We start from the raw sequence: 20,245 nt of genomic DNA on the forward strand, positions 1-20,245 counted from the left end.
CCGGGCTGCCAGCGCACACTGCCGGCTCATGTCCAGCTTTTCATCCACCAGAACCCCCAAGTCCTTCTCCTCAGGGCTGCTCTCTACCCAGACTGTATCTGTGCTTGTGATATTCTTATCTTCAACAGCATTTTATGCAGTGATAACTTTACCACAACCTTTCCAGTAAAAAAAAAAAAAAAAAGAAAAAACCACCATGAAAAACTAAGCTGGATCTAAGTTTTCCAAAATCGTACTCCAGGGTTTTCACTAAATCCTACTGCAGGGTTTTTATTGACTAAGCTTACTTCAAAGGTACATTTGCGATCAAAGAGCTTCTGGTGCTACACACCCCTCTCTCACGTCAGAACCAAGAGTGATGTTGATACTTCTTCTGTCTGGCTAGTACAGCTCAATACCTTCATGACAGGAGAGCTGCTAGAAATTAGCTGTGAAGTTCCTAGGAACATCCTTCTTCTGCAGAAATCTTAACTCTGTCTTTACATATCTGGATATGAGTTAATTCAGCCAGCTATAGACAAGAAATAAATACAGTATAGTCTGCCTATCAGTTAATTTGCTTCCTTAAAATTTGCTACTAAAACAACAAAACCAGATTGAAACTACTTCAGAAAATCATCATACATAGACATAAAAACTATCTATATGGTTGGGATCCAATATATGAATGACATCCCTCAATATATCATAGAATCATAGAATGGTTGGGGTTGGAAGGGACCTTAAAGATCATCTAGTTCCAACCCCCCTGCCATGGGCAGGGACACCTTCCACTAGACCAGGTTGCTCACAGCCTCATCCAGCCTGGCCTTGAAGACATCCAGGGATGGGGCATCCACAACATCTCTGGGCAACCTGTTCCAGTGCCTCACCACCCTCTCTGTGAAGAACTTCTTCCTGATCTCTAATCTAAACCGCCCTGATTTCAATTTATACCCATTACCCCTTGTCCTATCACTACAGGCCCTTGTAAAAAGTCCTGTCCCCGTACCCTTGTAGGCCCCCTTCAGATACTGGAAAGCTGCAATGAGGTCTCCCCGGAGCCTCCTCTTCTCCAGGCTGAACAAGCCCAACTCTCTCAGCCTGTCCCCATAGCAGAGGTGCTCCAGCCCTCTGAGCATCTTTGTGGCCTCCCCTGGACTCGCTCCAACCGGTCTATATCCTTCTGATGTTGAGGGTTCCACAGCTGGACGCAGCACTCCAGGTGGGGTCTCACCAGAGCAGAGTAGAGGGGCAGAATCACCTCCCTCGACCTGCTGGCCACACTTCTCTGGATACAGATATCACCTATATCATACCCACATACTTCTCATGACATCATTTTACTTCAGTTATCAAGCTACATAAATGTCCTGGAATGAAAAAAAGTCAGAAAATTTCTAAACTTGAAAAAAGAAAGCACCAAACAGCATCTTAAGGAACGAGCCCTCTGTATGAAGAATGCTAGTTCTGCACATGGGCATCCCACTTTCTGAAAAGTGCAGAAATTCAAGACAGAATGGTAGAGTAACTGCACTTGCTAGGAAGGCATTTCCTTTGCAGCACTCAAAAATCCTCAGTACTGAAACTAGAAGCAAGCAGAGTATTTTCTGTTATCTGAATAAAAAATAGTTATGAAATGAAGAAAACATGCGAATCTTCATTTCTGTTACAATGACAGCAAAGAAATAAGTACTCAGGAAAATGAACTGAAAGTGAGAAACAAAGGGTACAGTCACCTGACCATCTTTCCATACATCCAAACAGCTCCCTCCTGCTGCTGCTCCTCCCCTCCTCTCCCATATTCCGTACTGTATGACAGAATGAAGTTAGCACAGGTTTTAACCCACATTCCTTTTGCAAACAAGTTTCCTTTCCCGAAACCTTTGCGAGGACAGTATAAATGGACTCTGAGATTGCTGCAATAGCGACTAAATTCATTTATGACTGACTGAAAATGCCAAGCTCAGCACATATGAAGTGTTGGGATCCCTCAGGTGTCAGACAAGTTTGGGTAGCTAACAAGATTTTCAGAACACCACAGGTTTTAAACCCTTTCTTGAGAAAGCTGCTTAATAAAGAGCCATTAATAAAAACCTCAAGCCTTTTGGACAGTTAAATAACGAAGGCAACTTTCACTAGGAGCTCCTACAGCTTCACAGGTAACACACTTGGGCAAACCTTTCCAAACCTCCTAATAGTCCAACTTTCCTTCCATAGTCAGAAATAAAGTACCACATACACGGACATGAAATGCAAGTGGTATTGCTTTTGTAAACAATATGGGGATTAAAAATATCCCCTCAACAACACTTACATATTAAAATAAGCTTTTCTTCTTTCTATGTATCCTTATTAAAAGATTTATCACAAAAATCCTTGACATTTTCTGAGCAAGGGGGCAACATATTCCCCCCTACCTGCAATTAAATCAGTCTGCTATAGGATTCCCTATACTTTCGTCCAGAGATCCTGCAGAACAGATGCAGTATATATAATTTTAAAAGGGCAGTGCTTTTTTGAGGATTCTTTGGAGTTAACAGGAATTGTTAACAGGGGTAAAAGACACTTGTGGGGTTTCAGTAATTCCAATAAAGAACAAAGATAAGAAACCTTTGTTTAAAGTATTTTGAAATCTTTTACGTACTTCATGTACTCATTTACCTACTCTCTTTTTCATCATAAAATCTTTCGGTCTGGAGCTTCTTAACAAGACTAGGTGTTTTCTGATGGGTGCAGCTCTTGAAGCCCACCTAAGTCATAGAACCATAGAATGGTTTGGGTTGGAAGGGACCTTAAAGACCATCTAGGTCCAACCCCCCTGCCATGGGCAGGGACACCTTCCACTAGACCAGGTTGCTCAAAGCCTCATCCAGCCTGGCCTTGAACACTTCCAGGGATGGGGCATCCACAGCTTCTCTGGGCAACCTGTGCCAGTGCCTCACCACCCTCTCCAGGAAGAATTTCTTCCTGATATCTAAACCTCCCCACTTTCAATTTAAACCCATTACCCCTTGTCCTATCACTACAGGGTCTTGTAAAAAGTCTCCCCCAGCTTCCTTGTAGCCCTTTCAGGTACTGGAAGGTGCTATAAGGTCTCCCCGGAGCCTTCGCTTCTCCAGGCTGAACAAGCCCAACTCTCTCAGCCTGTCCCCATAGCAGAGGGGCTCCAGCCCTCTGAGCATCTTCGTGGCCTCCTCTGGACTCGCTCCAACCAGTCTATATCCTTCTGATGTTGAGGGTTCCACAGCTGGACGCAGCACTCCAGGTGGGGTCTCACCAGAGCAGAGTAGAGGGGGAGAATCCCCTCCCTCGACCTGCTGGCCACACTTCTCCTGATACAGCCCAAGATACGGTTGGCTTTCTGGGCTGCCAGCACAGCCTAGTCCTAGACCTTCCTCCTGCATTTCTCACTGCATATATTGCAGCTCCCTCCTATACCTTTCTTTCCCACATCCAGAATCCTCAAGCTCCTTTCCCACTTGCCATTTGCCTGGATGACCAAGCACACAGGGCCAGTGGAGACACGTGCACCATGAAAGGCCAGTGAACCACTGTAGAGTGCAGACAAGCCAAACTGAAATGGCCCTGGTGCAACACTAAAGGCATTTCTCCCAGAACATCTGTCCTCCTCTATGACATCTGCTTTTCATGAAATTCGAAAGAATTGGACTGTTTTGATACCATATCATTTTACCAAATGTATGTAAAATTTGCTAACATACAAAAAGCTACTTGGGGGAACTAGCTAAAAAGGCATGCCTGGGTAAGCTTTGTCTCCTTAAGCAGCCAGGCTATGGCCACACAGTACCCATGACCAATATAAATGTTTTCTACTGTGGATCACGCATTTCTTCAGCTATTTTTCCTAGAAAATGTAGTAGCAACGCTATCGTTTCTCCTGCATAAAACTCTAAAGCACCACCTTGTTTACAGTTCAGAAATCAGTGTGTAATATGTGGACAAATGTGTTCCTGGTGCTGTTATTAAATGTACATTTCACAAAACAAGGACAAACTTCTCAAAAGTCACTACAATGATATTAATTCTAGATCAAAGGCCCTGAAATGGCCTGCCTTGATTTGAGACCCTGTAAGGTGAATGATTAGAAAGATTAGTCCTGAAACATTTCATCTAGCACTAAAGGTCTCAAAAGGAGATAAAAAACAGCAGTACTCTTCACATCAGCATTAACAGCCATATGAAGAAGAACTGCAAGTTACCTTCAGCTTCAAATCTGCAGTTCCACTTTTGGAACAATTCCTCACTACCTGTTAACTGATTCGAGATCACAGGTTAAAAATTATTTCATTTACAATGACACAAGTGTCAGGAAAAAATGCTCTGCTTCCATTGCTTCTTGTGTCTGACAGTTCTGCAGCAGGTAAGTGACAAATGCCTCACTAAAATATCATGTAACATAACTTCATGTCTCCAAATACTCATCTGCGTTGGACTCATTAGTCCCCAAGACACCTGGTGGTTAAACAAGAAGCTATTCTTTTCCCATTTCTTTTTTGCACCCTGTACTACTTCGATGTATAAGTTTTCACTGACCACAGATGCCCAAATTCAGAAACTTGACCTGCATTTCCCTTGGGCAGTAGCAGTTTAAAGATAAGTCTCCTTCGGTTTGATCACACATTACTGACTAGATTAATCAGCAAAGCTGTTTTAGTAATATTTATACTCCTCCTCTTTGACCTTCTGTTTAAACATCAGACAAAAATGGTGTTTACTATAGTTTCAAAAGAAGACATGTTCATCAACAGAGTGAAAAGGTGTTGCCAGTATCACTGCCAGTTCAAAATGACAAGGTTGTGGGTCCTGGCTTCTATCACTGCAAAGGATCAATTATTTTGAGAATTATTTATGGAAAATAAATACTAGCTAAGCAGCAAGAAAGTTATTGATAAACTAAATTTAGGTTTCAACAAACAAAACAGAAGTTGGTACACCAGAGAAACCAGTATAGTCAGATCCACTGGAACTACCATTAGAAGACAATGAAAGACTAAAAAATATTACTCATCTTTATGGCACTCAAATAAGGTTGGACTTGGCTATCAAGCAAATGGGGCTTTGAATAAAAGCAGTAGTCTAAGATATGGAAAAATGTTCTTGAAATTGTGAGCTTTCTGACCTTTCCTTGCAGCCCTGTTTTCACTTGATTCAAGTTTATAAGCAACCTTTTTACCTGCAATCAGGAAAATGTCTACCAAAAGTTCCTCTGTGCAACACTTCATCTTACTGTACATGGGAATCTAACAGTATTGTGTGGTAAAAGATTATCAAGAACTTTCATGACTGGCTTTCCATTTTTTCTGTATACCAGCTGCTCAGATAAAAATTATTTTCAGGTGTAGCTGTTCTTCTCATATTATCATAAAACTTGGAGTTTTACTCTATCCTTTCACAATCCTTAAAATATGTTAAATGACCTTGCATTTGCTTATAAGATCTAAGATTAAAGATGATCCAACTGTAAAATATTATGAAAGACTATATTCATATTCAAAAATTGTTTGAACGTAGGTGGCCTGAATTAAAAAAAAAAAGTTCATTATATGCAAAGATGGTTGATTCACAAAGTCACCACAAAGTCTTGCAATGAAGACCCAAATAAGTAGACTGAATACTGTATTTTCATTCATCTTTTGCTTTTGATTTCAGTGCTACTTTTAGAACAACAGGAATAGTATTCCATCTAAGAATAACAGACATAGGACTAATCCAAGAGAGGTCTAAAAATATCAATCTCCATAATACTTTAATCTTATAGAATTGGCAAATTTTTTAATATCTCAATACTTAGGACCTCTTTCTAAAGATACTGTGGTTACAGAAGCGTTTCATACACAAAATTGGTTGCAATTTGATGATCCAGCATAAATACATCTTTCATTTTATGGCCACACAGCTTCCAAGAAAACATATGAGGACACAATCTTTTTTCCTCAGGAAAAGAAAATGGCACCATATCTATCCTCCCTCTCATTATGCTACAGACAACATACATTCCAAAAATGTCCTCCTTCACTGCAAAAGTTTTGTATTTCACTATTTTTTTCAACACTGTTCCTTATTCCAAATGAGCTATTGCATCTTTCATATTCTTCTTACTCACATTTGCTCCCACTTCCTACTCCCCTTGCCAACTTCTCTTCCATTGATTTGTCATAAGCTGGGTTTTTCGCTTTTGGAAAAAGACAGATCAAATGGTGAAGATAAAATTTATTCACAGAACAACTGAGATTGGAGGACATCTCTGGAAATCAACTGCCAACTTGTTGAGGGTGCGCTCTGTCCCACTGTCCAGGCTATTAATGATGCTGAACAGCACTGAACCCAGTATCAGGTCTTGGGACACATCACTAGTGACTGGTGTTAAACTCGACTTTGGGGCACGGATCACAATCCTTGGAGCCCATCAAACTTGGCCAATTTTCAACCCACCTTACTTCACTGTGCACTTACCTAATCTGTATAAAATTAGTTTGTCTAGCGGGATGTTACGGGATGCAGTGTCGAAAGCGTTACTGAAGTCAAGATAAGCAACATCCACTGCTCTTCCCACACCCATCGAGTTGGTCACTGGCGGCTTTCAGTTTGTCTAAGTGTGATTTCCCTTTCATAAGCCCATGTTGACTACTCCTAATCACCTTCATGTCCTTGAAATATTTGGAAATGACGTCCAGGAGGATGTGATCCATCACCTTCCCAGTGATCGAGGCAAGTGACTAGTATGTAATTTCCCAGATGCTCCTTCCTGCCCTTCTTGAAGATTGGAGTGACATTTGGTTTTTTCCTCCTCAGGAACCTCCCCTGATTGCTATGACCTTTCAAAGAGAGTGGCCTCCCAGTGAACTGCTTATATGAACCAAATGATTTCATCTACCTCTATAAGCTTCTCTACGGTGAATTCAAAGATCTCTAAGCAGTATGCTTTCTGCTTTTCTGACTGGAAGGCTGCTAATACTGCAGAAATACACTCTAAATTTCTAGCTTCAAACCTGCATTCATACAAAATTGACAGAAATTTCTCCATCAAGAGCTTGGCCTAACAGGTCATTGCCATCGACAATGTCTGAGAAAGCAAGCCAAATGGATTCCTATTTGCACAGCAGTTCTTAAAAAAGCTGCATTATTTTGGGTTTGTTTGGAGGGTTTTGGTTTTTTAAGTCACTGTCATGAGCATTGAATACTTAGCTTTGCAGTCTCTTCTGATCATTTCTGTACTTTGATCAGTCACTGGCTTGAAATTTTAATCTAAAAGAAAATGCTCAGAGCAGCAGGCATGGGAGTCATCATGTTCCCTTCAAACAGCAGCATTACAACACTCTAGCTAATATTATTTTAACTACAGAATATTTAGAATTACAGTCAATTACAACACAGGAAAGCACATTATTGCCGCCTATGCAAGAAAAGGTTCTGCCAGATGCATTTTTCTTTTGTGATCTCATGAAAGCACACACATAACAAAAACACCTTGGCAACAAGAACTGACAACCGAAACAGTGATTGGGTTGTTGGTTTGTTTTTTTTTTTTTTCCCCTCCTTTGAAAGCATATCACCAATAACTCATCACAATACCTTTCCGGAAATATTGCCTATTATCTGTTTATATACTTAAACAGGGTAGAAGACCACCCTGCTTTAAGAAACTGATAGCTTCTTGCAAGTAATGTGCACAGCTTTTCCTACTATTTGTTTTTAAGCATTTAGGTTCATTCCTTCAAATGGCCACAGTTTTGTAAGCACTAGAGCAGGAACAAAGGGAATTCCTGTATTTCTGAAGTACTTCTTGAATACTGATGTGGGAAAGATACTTGAATTCAAGAGCTCTGGTGTGGAAAATGGTGAATTGGCAGGGTAAGAGTTCCACACATTTAACTTGGCCTACAGCACATACTTAAGTGATCCACAGCCAGAGTCTGGAAAGTGACTAAGATGTTGCCTACAAAAAACACCCTGGCAGTGGCTTCTCCTCATTTACTGTTAGAACATCATCATTAGCATTCCCATTAATCACAAACCTGGCAGCAGGTATCCTTGAGAAGTAACCAGGTCCTAGGAAGGTACATTCCAACTGTATTAAAACTTGTCCGCCTGAAAGCTTATTAAACAGTGCTCATCCCACCGCAGCAGTTCAGCTGAGCTGCACACTAGGAACGCAATAAACAGGCTGCAGCATCCCATGCTCACTCTAGTTTGCAAATGCCCACATCCACAGCGACACAGTCGTTACTGACAAAGGCTAAGAGACTGGCATTCCTTTGGCAAGAGACTGGAAGATGGGAACAGGAAGCAGGAGCCCGGCGCTGTTACCCACTTCCATACCTGGCTTGCCAAGTGCCAGTTCATCTGTTCAGCACCATGCACACAGATATAGGCCAGGGAATTTAGTCTGAAAATTTGTGAACAAAAAATGGTTTGCCATATTGTCTCAGCTGCAGTACTACAAGCATAAACTATGAGACTCCTCTGGCTTTTTTTTGTTTTGTGGTGGTTTGCCAAAGTGGTTTGTAAGGGGATAGTGACATGTTTTTAAGCATTGCTGCACCATGTGAGTGCTTTAAATAGTTTAAGTGCAAAATCTATTATTAATTCCATATTTTGTTACTGTATTATTAATTTTAATTGCAGGCTAATCTTACTGCCACCACACAAAACCAGCGGAGGGATGCTCATCCCTTAGCTGAGACTGGATCCTGACTGTGACAGGCCTACTACACACTAGTATCAAATAAAGATGCACTTTTAAATGTTAACAGACATGGCATATAAACTGCCATACCATGCAAAGGGACCTCTATTTTGAGCCCATTACTTAAAGAAATCTTCCAAGCACGCTGCTAAGTCCACCCTCTCTTTCCTCATGCTACTGAGGCAGCAGAGTGATGAAAACAGATATATGGCCAGTCTTCTGCTTATGCTTATTTTTAGTGTGAAATAAGCACTTTGAATACAGGAAGTAGTCAATAGCTGGATATCATAAAATGGAAAAAATAGTAGGAAAAGAATTCAGCAAAATGCAGTATGTTTCAAGCATGCTTGATAACTGAATACAAAATATTATTAAAACTATAATTGATGCACTTTGTGGTAATTACATGAAGTGTTCTTATTTCCTTCCTGCTACAGTCAGAGCATGAATAAACAATTTGCTTGCAATTGCTCTCAGTCATGAAATTAAAAAAAGCTGAAGTATATGCAAGTCAAATAAGAAATTTTAGAAGGACTGACATTTATTTGTTGAAAAATTTTACTGGTATATTTAAAAGACTTACAAAAAAAACCCCTAACAACCAAAGCACAGAACCATTAAAAGATTACGAATATAACCAATATCTCCCTTCCTCTGACAGAAATAGTGAATTGGCTTTCATGCAAACAGTGAAAGAAAACAAAGGACAAATAGTGTTAACTATTTAAAATAGCTGTTGACTGCTGAGATTTGTATACATTTCCTTTCCAAAACACAAACTAGGACTAGGGAAAAAAAATAAAAAAAACCCACAATAGGCAACTATTGTCTTCCTACAGTTTTTCCTGTTTCATACAGAACACACTTTATACAAATCGTATACAAATTAAGATCCCTCGGTATCACCATTAAGCCGGTGACTTTCAGTCTAAGCTTGTGGGTTTAATAACAATTAAGTTTCACTGCCTGGGTTGTGGATGCTAGCAAGAAAGGAGTTACTTCATGCTGTATTTGGTTTCTGTTTAGAAGAGTCAAGATCTCAAAAAAAACTCCACAATATTACCTATCTAAAAGCTAACTTAAGACACCGTAAAAAACCCAAGACCCAAAAACCAGAAAATTGCACTTCGATGGAAGATAATCAATTTCCCAAGAGATCAGCTTTCTTACCCTTGAAAAAAATTGTTATCCTATGAGAGATATTATAGCATGGTTTAGGTTGGAAAGGACCTTAGAGATCATCTAAGTAGAATCCCATTTATAACTCAGGCTATTCCCAGGGACCCTGATCAAAGAAACACGTGCCTTCTAAATTCATGCCAAACTGAATGGTTTCAAAACAAACCCCAAGGTCTCTACGGACCAGGCAGCACAGGCAGCCCCTGCACAGCTTTTACAGCATTCTCACCAACACGGCTTGACAAGGTTCCAGTGGGAAGACCTCTCAGACTCTGCCTCAAGCTTTTGGTCTCTTCCTCAGATTATCAGAGATAGTCAATTGTGATGGTGGTTTTTCTGCTGGAAGAAAACTTCATGCTGGACTGAGACCACCAACTCATTTCACATAGGTCAGAAAATGAAATGGTAGTAGTTTTTCCACAGTTGCCAACTTAAACCGTATTTGAGCTACAGACCTAGATGTGAAAGGCTCTGTAATAAATTACCAATCTCCTGAGCCATCCAGTTAACAACATGCATGGTTTTCTTTTTAAACTCAATGATGCTTAAGTTCATAAATTTTCTGAAACTGTAGACAGTAAAACATAAGAAAAATTTAGATTCTTTTTGACAGGTCATTTTTTTTCTGTATGCCTCTTAAACACATACTGAAGAGTACTACTAGAGGCAGAACATCAGAGTAAGACATTACATTTTAGCATAAAACAAAGTGTGTCTAAGTAGTAACATGCCCTATGTATTTCTACATTATGTTTTGATCCATTATTTCGTGAGCCAGGACAAAGCCACCACAAACTTTTTGACTTCTTTCCCCTCAGTGCTGAGGCTTCGCTTCTGTTTCTAAAACCAGAAGCAAATCAGAAACAATATCCATACAATTATTTTAATAAAGCAAAGCTTCCTTGTATTTCAGTTCTGAAAATGTTATTTATCAAAGATCAATCTTTTACCATCAGTTAAAACAGAGACTGGCACTCTGTAAAAGCATTTACAGAAAAAGAGAAAAAGTCAAATAACTAGCCATTGACTACATTTCCAGAAACACTATTCAAGCTATTTCAAAGACAAAAAGTGAGCCTAGAAGAGTAGTAAGGAAGCCACACTTACTGCACTAAGGACAGAACAGCACTGGTAATACTGGCTCATGGGAATCAAAGGTCAAACTAATGATACTCTCATGCACTGATCAAATTTCAGTAATTAGAAGCATCATATATTGACAGTACCATACTTGAATTGTATTTTTTTCAATTCACTTTTAAGAATAAGAGCTATAGACAACTGGGTCAGGAAAACTACCCATTTTTAAGTCAACAGACAGAAACAGCCCAGGCAGCTATGGGCATATTTCAAAGACAAGTATTTAAGAACTGGTGAGATTCACCAGTTTAAAATCTCCAATAGTATTTGCTGGTTAAGAAACAGTAACTTAGGTTCAAAATGTTCTGCTTATACTGTAGTTTGGATAAACATTAGTTTATTTACAAAAGTGCCTAAAAGTCAGCATGGCTACATTTCTGACAGATAATAAATCTTAGGAGAAGATAATGGACTTCAAAAGTTACCTTCCTAACTAAAACTGGTAATTTTAAGGAGCTCTTACTTTTTCAGCAGTTCTTACAGCCAATTACCCTCTCCCCCACCTACACAGATGCCATATTTAGTTATTTATCTTGCCTGCAGTATACTACCAGAGGCATTTTCGGTACCTCAACATGCCTGTTACTTAGATGAACACTTAAAAATAGTTTATTTCGAAAATCAAAAAAGGAAAAGAGCCATCTGATATACTCTGCTGTCATAAGCATATCAGATCATAGCTAGTTTTTCAAATTTGCTCTACTAATCAAGGCTGTCTGATTACAGTATAAAAAAAACAAACCATGTTTATTAGTACATGCCCTTAGCACAAAGGTTTTTGTTTCCCAGTGATGTGTATAAAAAAACATCCCTGCCCTCAATCATCATCCCAGTGCTAAAACCCATTGCGGATCCACTTACCAAGTCCCTGTGTAACACCCAGTTGGCATGTAGGTAGTGAATACCATCTAGGATCTGATATAACAGTGACTTCACCATTCCCCGAGGTAACTGAACTGGTTTCTTGTTTGCTTTAGAAGCCCTGTGAAACTTGATAATATGCTGTAAAGGGGGGAAAAGAAATAAAAATAAAGAAATGTAATGTTTTGATCTACAGCATTACATTAAAAAAAACTGCCAGCAATTCTTTAGACAGACTTCAAGATTTTTTCAGCTTTTCATCACCCACTTTCAAAACTAGAAACATATACCTTAAGTACGATCAAATTAATACTATATGAGGTAAAGTGATCACAGTCCCAAGGAAATCTCTCAAAAATTGGATCAGTTGTCACTGTGGTTTAACCCTGGCAGGCAGTTAAGGCCCACACAACCACTCGCTCTCCCACAGTGGAATGAGGAAAACAAAACCAATAAAAACCATCAAAGCAAATTCCCTTACAGATCATAGATCCTGGAGGTTTAAGGTGTATTTTTATTTGGGGGCTCTTTTTGTTAAGCTAAGCTGGTATCCTGTATATCACAGCACAAAATTAGAACTGCATTACCTAACTGCTGTGTTATTTCACTTTTAGGTTTTCTCCTACAGTAATGACACTGTAATATTCAACCTAATGCCAGACAAACTCTCACAAGCTGTACTGTAGTTTTTAAACATTTAAATTAGAAGCCCAGATTTATTCCTTCTTTATTTACTATCCCCTTAAAGCACAGTACTCCCAAAACAGAAGCTGTTGACAAAGCAAAGCTATAAATCTGTCCATTTGAAAGTCAGCCACTAAGCCAGACACAGAAAAGACCTTGAACAACTGTATGTGTATATGCAGACAACGACATCTAGCAACAATGAGGAATCCAAAAGGATATGTGGTCTCAGCACTTGAGTCCCAGGTGCCACTAACTTCAATAGCATAAGGTGTGTCATGGTCATGGTAACCACTTCCATGTTTGTCTCCTTTTGAGAGAGAGGTAATTTGCAGAACAAACTTTTCATGCAATCACACTTCTTCTCTGTAATGGCTCACACTTGTGTGATCATGAAAATATCCCTTATCTTGTCCATCCAAAACCTGGCACAAAACTTGTATGACATGTTCTTCCCATGTTCCCAAGCTTTCGTATTCCAGGAGCCAATTAGGTTCCCAACTACTCAAACGCATTTGGGGAATAGCCTTTCCTCTCCTGCTGCAACGCAGCTCCATACACCCTGCCCTCCTTTGCTGCCCTCCTTGCCTGAGACATTGAGATTGGCTTTCCTGGGAGGAAAAGGCACGTACCTGCCCTGCCAAGGGTAAAAATGGAGCTGCTCAGAGGAGAGAAAAAGTGCCCAGTCAGCCAAGCACTATGCGCATGAGCATCCCTAAGCCTGAGCCACAAGTTACACCTCTTGCCTCCCACTTCCACTGACTCCAAAGCAAATGTTATTCTTCATGCAGTGGCCAGAGAGAAGCAAATCACAGAATGGTTTGGTTTGGAAGGGACCTTAAAGACCATCTAGTTCCACCCCCCCTGCCATGGTCAGGGACACCTTCCACTAGACCAGGTTGCTCAAAGCCTCATCCAGTCTGGCCTTGAACACTTCCAGGGATGGGGCATCCACAGCTTCTCTGGGCAACCTGTTCCAGTGCCTCACCACCCTCTCCGGGAAGAATTTTTTCCTTATGTCCAATCTAAATCTACCCAGACAGATGCCTCCCCTAGACTTCAGCTCCAAAGGGAAGAGAAAGGAGAGATGAGAAGGAGGATGCACAAGGGAATAGTTCAATGACAAGCTGCGGAGAAGGAACGCTTAAGGATGACTTGAGCAGAGAATCTAGGGCAGAAAGCGTGGAGTTTAAGGAAGCTAAGGATGGGGAATCTGGGCTTTGTGGTCTTGATGGTGGCTTTGAAAGAGGGAAAAGGAAGGCAGGCTGGAGAAAACGGGGTGGGTCAGAGAGAGCAGACTGGGGAGAGAGGGGTAAGCCTGAGGTGCCTGCTTGATCTGACCACCTTCTGAGACTGTGTTTGAAAGTGGGGAGGTTTAGATGGGACATCAGGAAGGAATTCTTCTCGCCGAGGGTGGGGAGGCACTGGGACAGGTTGCCCAGAGAAGCTGTGGATGCCCCATCCCTGGAAGTGTCCAAGGCCAGGCTGGATGAGGCTTTGAGCAACCTGGTCTAGTGGAAGGTGTCCCTGCCCATGGCAGGGGGGTTGGAACTAGATGGTCTTTAAGGTCCCTTCCAACCCAAACCAGCCTGTGATTCTGTGATTTATTGTTCCTGCTCATATATACTGTGTGCCCTTTTCCCAGCTCTGTCTCAGACCTGCTGCACTAGATACGCTCAGCGCTGGAGGACTTGATCCATATCTGGCTCTCTGGGGCACGGAGCCGGTCCAGTCACTGCAGTTAAGTCTCTTGCATCCAGATCCAATGAACAACCAGGAGCTGGTACAGCTTGGGACTTGTGGAGTTTATAGTTACGTGCATGTAAACATAAAGGTCAAAACTGAGGGTCATTCCTAAGTTAAGGAAGGACTGTCCTGTATATTATTAAGAGAAGTGTTTATGCAGTGATTCTGGTTAAGTATGAAACATGCAGAAATGTATATATGCACACAAGGACAGGTCACTATTAGTCTTCAACACCCAAAAAAATACAAAGTCTTGCAGCACAAAGGCTTTTTGAAATAAATAGCCATTTTGAAACAAAAAAAGTCCACAAACTCAAACGTTCCTAAACTTCTGTATCTTAGTACATCATAAATATGGAGGAGCAGTGGAAAAAAGAAGAATGTGCTTGTTTTTCTCTCTACATTGAAAAATACAAAACCTTTCCTTCACTGTCTGAAGATCTTTATTTTGTTCAGCAGCCTTTAGAATGTCTCAATATTTCAGCTATTCAGTAACTTTTTCTCTAATTATATTTGGATAACAAAATCCCAATACCAATTATCAGAACTTCCAAGACATTTAACTGGAGAAAAACATCTTTGATTCAGCTTAGCTAAAGGAAAATTGAAACACTATTTCTTAGGCAAAAACTACTGAATTATTCCCAACTACAAGGAACACCATTTTCAAAAGAAATTAGTTTTACTTTGGTTGGTGCTAACCTCCACTCAGAGGAAAACTCAACTCATGAGTCCTACTGCTAAAGTCTTACATGAACACATACATCAAAATTTCCACCTCATTCCAATTAGCCTCTGCAGTACCCTTTGATCCAAATCATCTCAATAGCTTTTAAGGTTAGTATTACAGTACTTGTTCCATGGAGAGCAGCAATGCTCAAAATCTACAGATTTAATTGAAGGCACACGCATACTTTTTTTTTTCCAGGGAAGTCAAGGTTGCTTGGAGACTTTAAATTCTTAAAAAAAAATTAAAGCAGCATTGTGAATTATTCCAAATGGATGTTTAGCTTAAAAGTATTAACAGAGGACAAGGGTATATAGCCTACAACAAATTTACTTTGTCTCCAACGTGTTTATATTTTAAAGCTGTATCTTGTAATTAGGAATATACAGTCTTCCTCCCAAATACATGAAATTTCAGCAGATGATTTGAGTAAAAAGCTCTTTCCACTGAAACATACATATTAAATTTCAATTATACACAGTAGCATTACTCTCATTTCACACATTCATCGATGGCATCCTATGTAACTAAAACTCTAAACTGTTTTATTCAGCCAATAAGTTTGCCATTTTTCAAAAGGAATCCACCTGCATAATCATTTACATTCTCCTGCACCCTACTTTAGCTGTAACAGGAGGTTATATCTGCATTTATTTAACTAGATTTCTAGCTACTGAGCTGAATGCAGACTTTCATCTTCTTAAAGAGGTCACAGATTAACTGCGTGGCATGCTTACCAAACATTTTCCAGTGCTTTTCCTTTAGTACTGGAAAAGTTTCCAACAGACACAGGGCAAAAAGGCTATACTGTTTTTAAATTGATGCATCTTCCCTGACCTTGTCCCTTTTCTACAACAAAAGCTCTAAGCCTGGTACCTACAAGCAATTCACCTTACCCAGAGGTCATGCTCAGCGTAGTCAAAGAGAAGCCACACTTTCCTGTCAGCATGAGAAAGGAACACCTTTTGCAGAGAAATGACATTTGGATGCTTGAGCTCCCGCAGCAACTGCAAAATAAAGAAAGTCAACAGTTACAATCCACACATCCCAAGCTGTGAAAGGGCTGGAAATATGAATATTTTATTAGTCTTTGCTACATACTCCACAATACAAACAATAAAACTTGAAATCTGCAAGTCACAGAAAACAGCATGTATTTTTTTTTTAACAAAAGAACCAGTCATTAGTTTAAACCCGAAGCTGAAAGCAGGTCATAACCTCTTCAGGGCATTCACTTGCTATTTATTTCCTCAAAGCTTAAGTCTGTGTAAACCTCACTATTATCCAGGAGCAAGACGACTCCACAGACAGCCAGCTGTGGCATCTGCCCTCTTCCGAAGGCTGTAATTGTTGAGAGCCATTGGGGTATCCAATTTTCTCCTGACTCCCAATTATCCGAAAAGCCTGCATTTTGGTTGCAGTCATTCACGGCTAAATGGGATGACTCATGTGGAGCCTGTCGATGCAGTCAGCTAAACGAAGACAAGGTTTGTACAATGGAGACAGCTGATCTACAAGGTCACCACCACCCACGGAAGGTCCAACTCCCTCCTACAACATGTATTACACCAGTTATGCCACTCACAGAAGCCATCCACGAAACATCTCCCAGTTCCAGAGAAAACTAATCCAGACCCACAAAAACATCATTTTTTTTGCCGAGTTCCTGAGCCGAAATCACTCGCGGCACTAACAGCAGAGCCCGTGCTAGTGAAGGGACACAGTCAGGAGCAAGACCTTCTTTCAGCAGCCGTGAGCCATTAAACTAGATCAGATGCTTTAGAAACTATCACTTTAACCACCATCAAAAGGAAAACCTAGCCAAGATACAGCACAGCGACTAACTGCAGGCAGCATCAGCCTACTCAAGCTCCTCTGGTCATGTCACAATTATACTGTACTCACACAATTGCTAAGAAGGAAACAAAACGGTCATCTAAGCAAACTGCTGTCCAGCATGGCTACCCAAGGCTAGACAAATTCTTGCCAGCTCAGTTTGCCAGAAATGACGACATTTTTATTAAAAGTAATGGCTAGAGCTTTTTAAAAGCCAAGGACAACCTGAACTACTATCTGAATATAGAAAACTAACATTTTATTTCTGAGATTGAATATCCTTTCAGTAAAACATAATTTTCTTGCTACATAATAGAGGAAACAAGGAAATTCATGTCTTCCTACTGATACCTTTGTCACATGTGGTAACATCTGATCTGCTATTGAGACAGTAAATCGGGAGTGGATATCTGCGTAAGTTCATTTCCTTCTTTATGATTTAATTTGAGAGACACTCCCATCCCCACTCCCTGACCAGTGTCAAAGCGTGGCATTTCTTGAGCACAAGGACCTATAGCCTGTTTTCTCTCAAGTATGAGATCAAACAGGGAATCAGAGGGTTGAAGAGATGTGACATTACAAATAAATGCAAATGCCATAGTTTCAGCATGTTAAATCTCTTCAGATTAAGATTTGCAAAAGCATTACACTGAGGAATTTTAAGGCAGGATCTGCATAAAGTGCAGAATTCTATAAATGCATACAATTCCTACAAACCATAAGATGAGTATGGGGAAAACCAAGAAATGCTGATTTTCAATTTTTTATCAGTGCCCATCAGTGGCAGGTTGACCCCAGCCAGCAGCTAAACCCCATACAACCACTCGCTCACTGCCCCTCCCCTCAGAAAGATGGGAGAGGAAGAGCAGAAAAAGGAATTAAAATTGGGTGAGGATAAGAGTTTAGTAAGTAAAGGAAAGAGGAATTAAAAAAGACCCCAAACAATCCAAGTCATACAAAGGCAATCACTCACCACTTCTCACAAGCAGCCCCCACCAGACTCCAAGCAAAGGATACCTCTCCAAAAGGAGGAGGGGCAGAATGGGAAAGAGAAAAAGCCTGGACACCGTGCAAGCAGCACTCAGCAAGAGCCAAAACACTGGTGGGTCATCAATGCTGCTTTAGTCGCAAATCCAAAACACAGCACCATACAGGCTGCTATGGAGAAGATGAACTGTGTCCCAGCCAGACCCAGTCCAGCATCAGACCATCGGTGGGAGTCAGCCTCTTAACAGCCAACGATGTTACAGGGTCTAAGGACACACTGTGCCAGTCCTTACAGTGAAAGACATTTGTTGAATCAGTATAAATTCACAGCTTATATTTATGCTAAACATTACGATGAATTAACTGCACGCAGAAGACTGCATGACAGTTCAGCAGCTACATGTCCATACCAAAATTTCATCAGGTTCCTGTGGCCTGATGACACACCTGTTCCAGAACAGACTGTTCCATGATCAGATGTACACACTAGTTAGAGCTCTAGAAAATAATGTACTTTTCCCCTTCACACCTCCCTGTCCCATGTTAAGCCCATTCTACTCCTTATTCTCCAAGTAGCAGCTATCACCCACTTCAAAACCCAACCTCTTCACATCAACTGCGATTCCCCTTAGAGTGCACACAGAGAATCCACTGACAAAACTGGTCCAGAACGTGACATAAAGATGAGAAACTGAGTAATGCAGCAGAAGGGTTCTCTGCCTCAAATCGAGGCAACATACACGTCTTTGTGCTAGCGGTAGCCAATCCTGTGGACTTTGAGATTCACAGCATTCCTGATCTGCCAGATGACAGGCTGCTGCTCTTGCCTGTTTCCAAATGCAGCCAGCAGCAAGGTACAGGTAACTGAGCGTGCGTTTCCTACAGGCACACACACGCACAATGCAGACATGATCAGCCACACAGGTATCAACAGAGGCAGGAGAACAGTCATCTTTGCAGGCACCAACATAAACGCCAACAATACCCATGGAAAACCTGAACAACACAACAGGCCTGGGCCCCTTTCTCCTTTCTCCACTCCAGCTGATCAGGCTGAAAAGTTCACATAAACAGACACATGTTCACTGGTCCCTCAGACTCCAGTGCAGACCTTACATCTGTTCACAAGTCAAGTGCAGATGCTGTCATGCCCCTTCATTCAGCTCCCAGCTCTAATGCCAGGTCTATCCGGATTTTGGGCTCCTCCTGCTTGCTGGTGCTGCACGCTTGAAGTTCACTGGCAGGTCACACACACAAGCTACCAGGGAGAGCTGTACCAGTCTTCATCTCCTGCCCTACATCTCTCCCACATCCAGCTTCTGCAGACCTGTGGTATTCCCAGCACCTGGTGCCTGCAAATCTCACACTGTTCTCACGACTGAGACCAGTCTAAAGTTCACTGGAGTTACAGATGCACATGCAGAACACAGAGCACACTCATCCAGAGAACAGCTAGAAACAGACACACCATGGACTGTGGCCACCACATACGGGGCTTGGCCACACGAGCAGACTGCCCAGTAGCCTGCTTACATGAAATTCACCCCTAGTCCTCTCTTCAAGGACACACCTGAGAAGTACATTCTGTGGCCCATCACCATTATTTTAAGAGGTCTAGCCTTTGTTACTGTCACTGACAGCAGATGTTACGGCTTGTGCATCTGCATGCTCATTTGGTTTTTGTCTTCACCTTTTATGCTGAAGAGCCCTTAGCTACATATCCTTTCTGTCTGCCTAAAAAAACTGATGGGTTTGGTCAGAGGTAGACAGCCACAAGCACCCCAGTAAATAGGATGGCTAAAATACATCAGCAAAACCATCCGAGTAAGGAAATGATTGCTGCAGCGGTGACAGATGATCCCTGATTCACTGTCTTGGAAAGACTGAAATGCTCCAGGAAAATGGTAATGCAGAAGGACAAATCTAAACACTGTCTGAAGGACAGAAAGAGCTCAAGCAGATGATAACACATCACATGGGCTGTAAACAGCATTTCCAGCAACCTCACTCCCCATGAACCAGGCCTCTCCAGCCCATATGCCTCATGCCTTTCCTACCAGATGACTTACCTCATGTCCAGCAGCTGACAGTTCGCTGGAGACAAATTAGACTGCAAGAAGCACTTCATAACCGTCAGTACAATGCCTGCTCATGATACAGACCACTTTGCGGCCTACTGACTGATCCCTAACTGCTCCTCTCCATCCTAGTTCAGTTCTATACAACACAACAAGAAAGTAGGCAAAACCTACGCATTGGGCTCTCATTAAGTTACTGTCCTTTTCATTTGCATATCACACAATGGCTCAAGAGCATTTCCATAGCCAGAAAGGTTTCCCTTAAATTAGTTAGACTGGGTGCTGTTTATAAGTAAGGGAAACACCCAGAAATACAAA

General features: G+C 41.2%; 1 protein-coding gene across 1 annotated transcript in view; it reads right to left on the bottom strand.

Annotated features, from left to right (window-relative positions):
- CDK8 (cyclin-dependent kinase 8) overlaps positions 1-19,977 on the bottom strand; it is a 50,236-nt gene extending 30,259 nt beyond the window's left edge. The window contains exons 1-4 of the mRNA XM_010158861.1: positions 19,919-19,977; positions 18,260-18,296; positions 15,923-16,033; positions 11,870-12,010 (exon numbers count right to left, since the gene is read on the bottom strand). Of these exons, the coding sequence (XP_010157163.1) occupies positions 11,870-12,010; positions 15,923-16,033; positions 18,260-18,296; positions 19,919-19,977 (348 nt within the window). The remainder of the gene's footprint in view (positions 1-11,869; positions 12,011-15,922; positions 16,034-18,259; positions 18,297-19,918) is intronic.
- Between the last annotated feature and the right edge of the window lie 268 nt (positions 19,978-20,245).

Source organism: Eurypyga helias, unplaced genomic scaffold (assembly GCF_000690775.1).
Source record: "Eurypyga helias isolate BGI_N326 unplaced genomic scaffold, ASM69077v1 scaffold8049, whole genome shotgun sequence".
NCBI lineage: Eukaryota > Metazoa > Chordata > Aves > Eurypygiformes > Eurypygidae > Eurypyga > Eurypyga helias.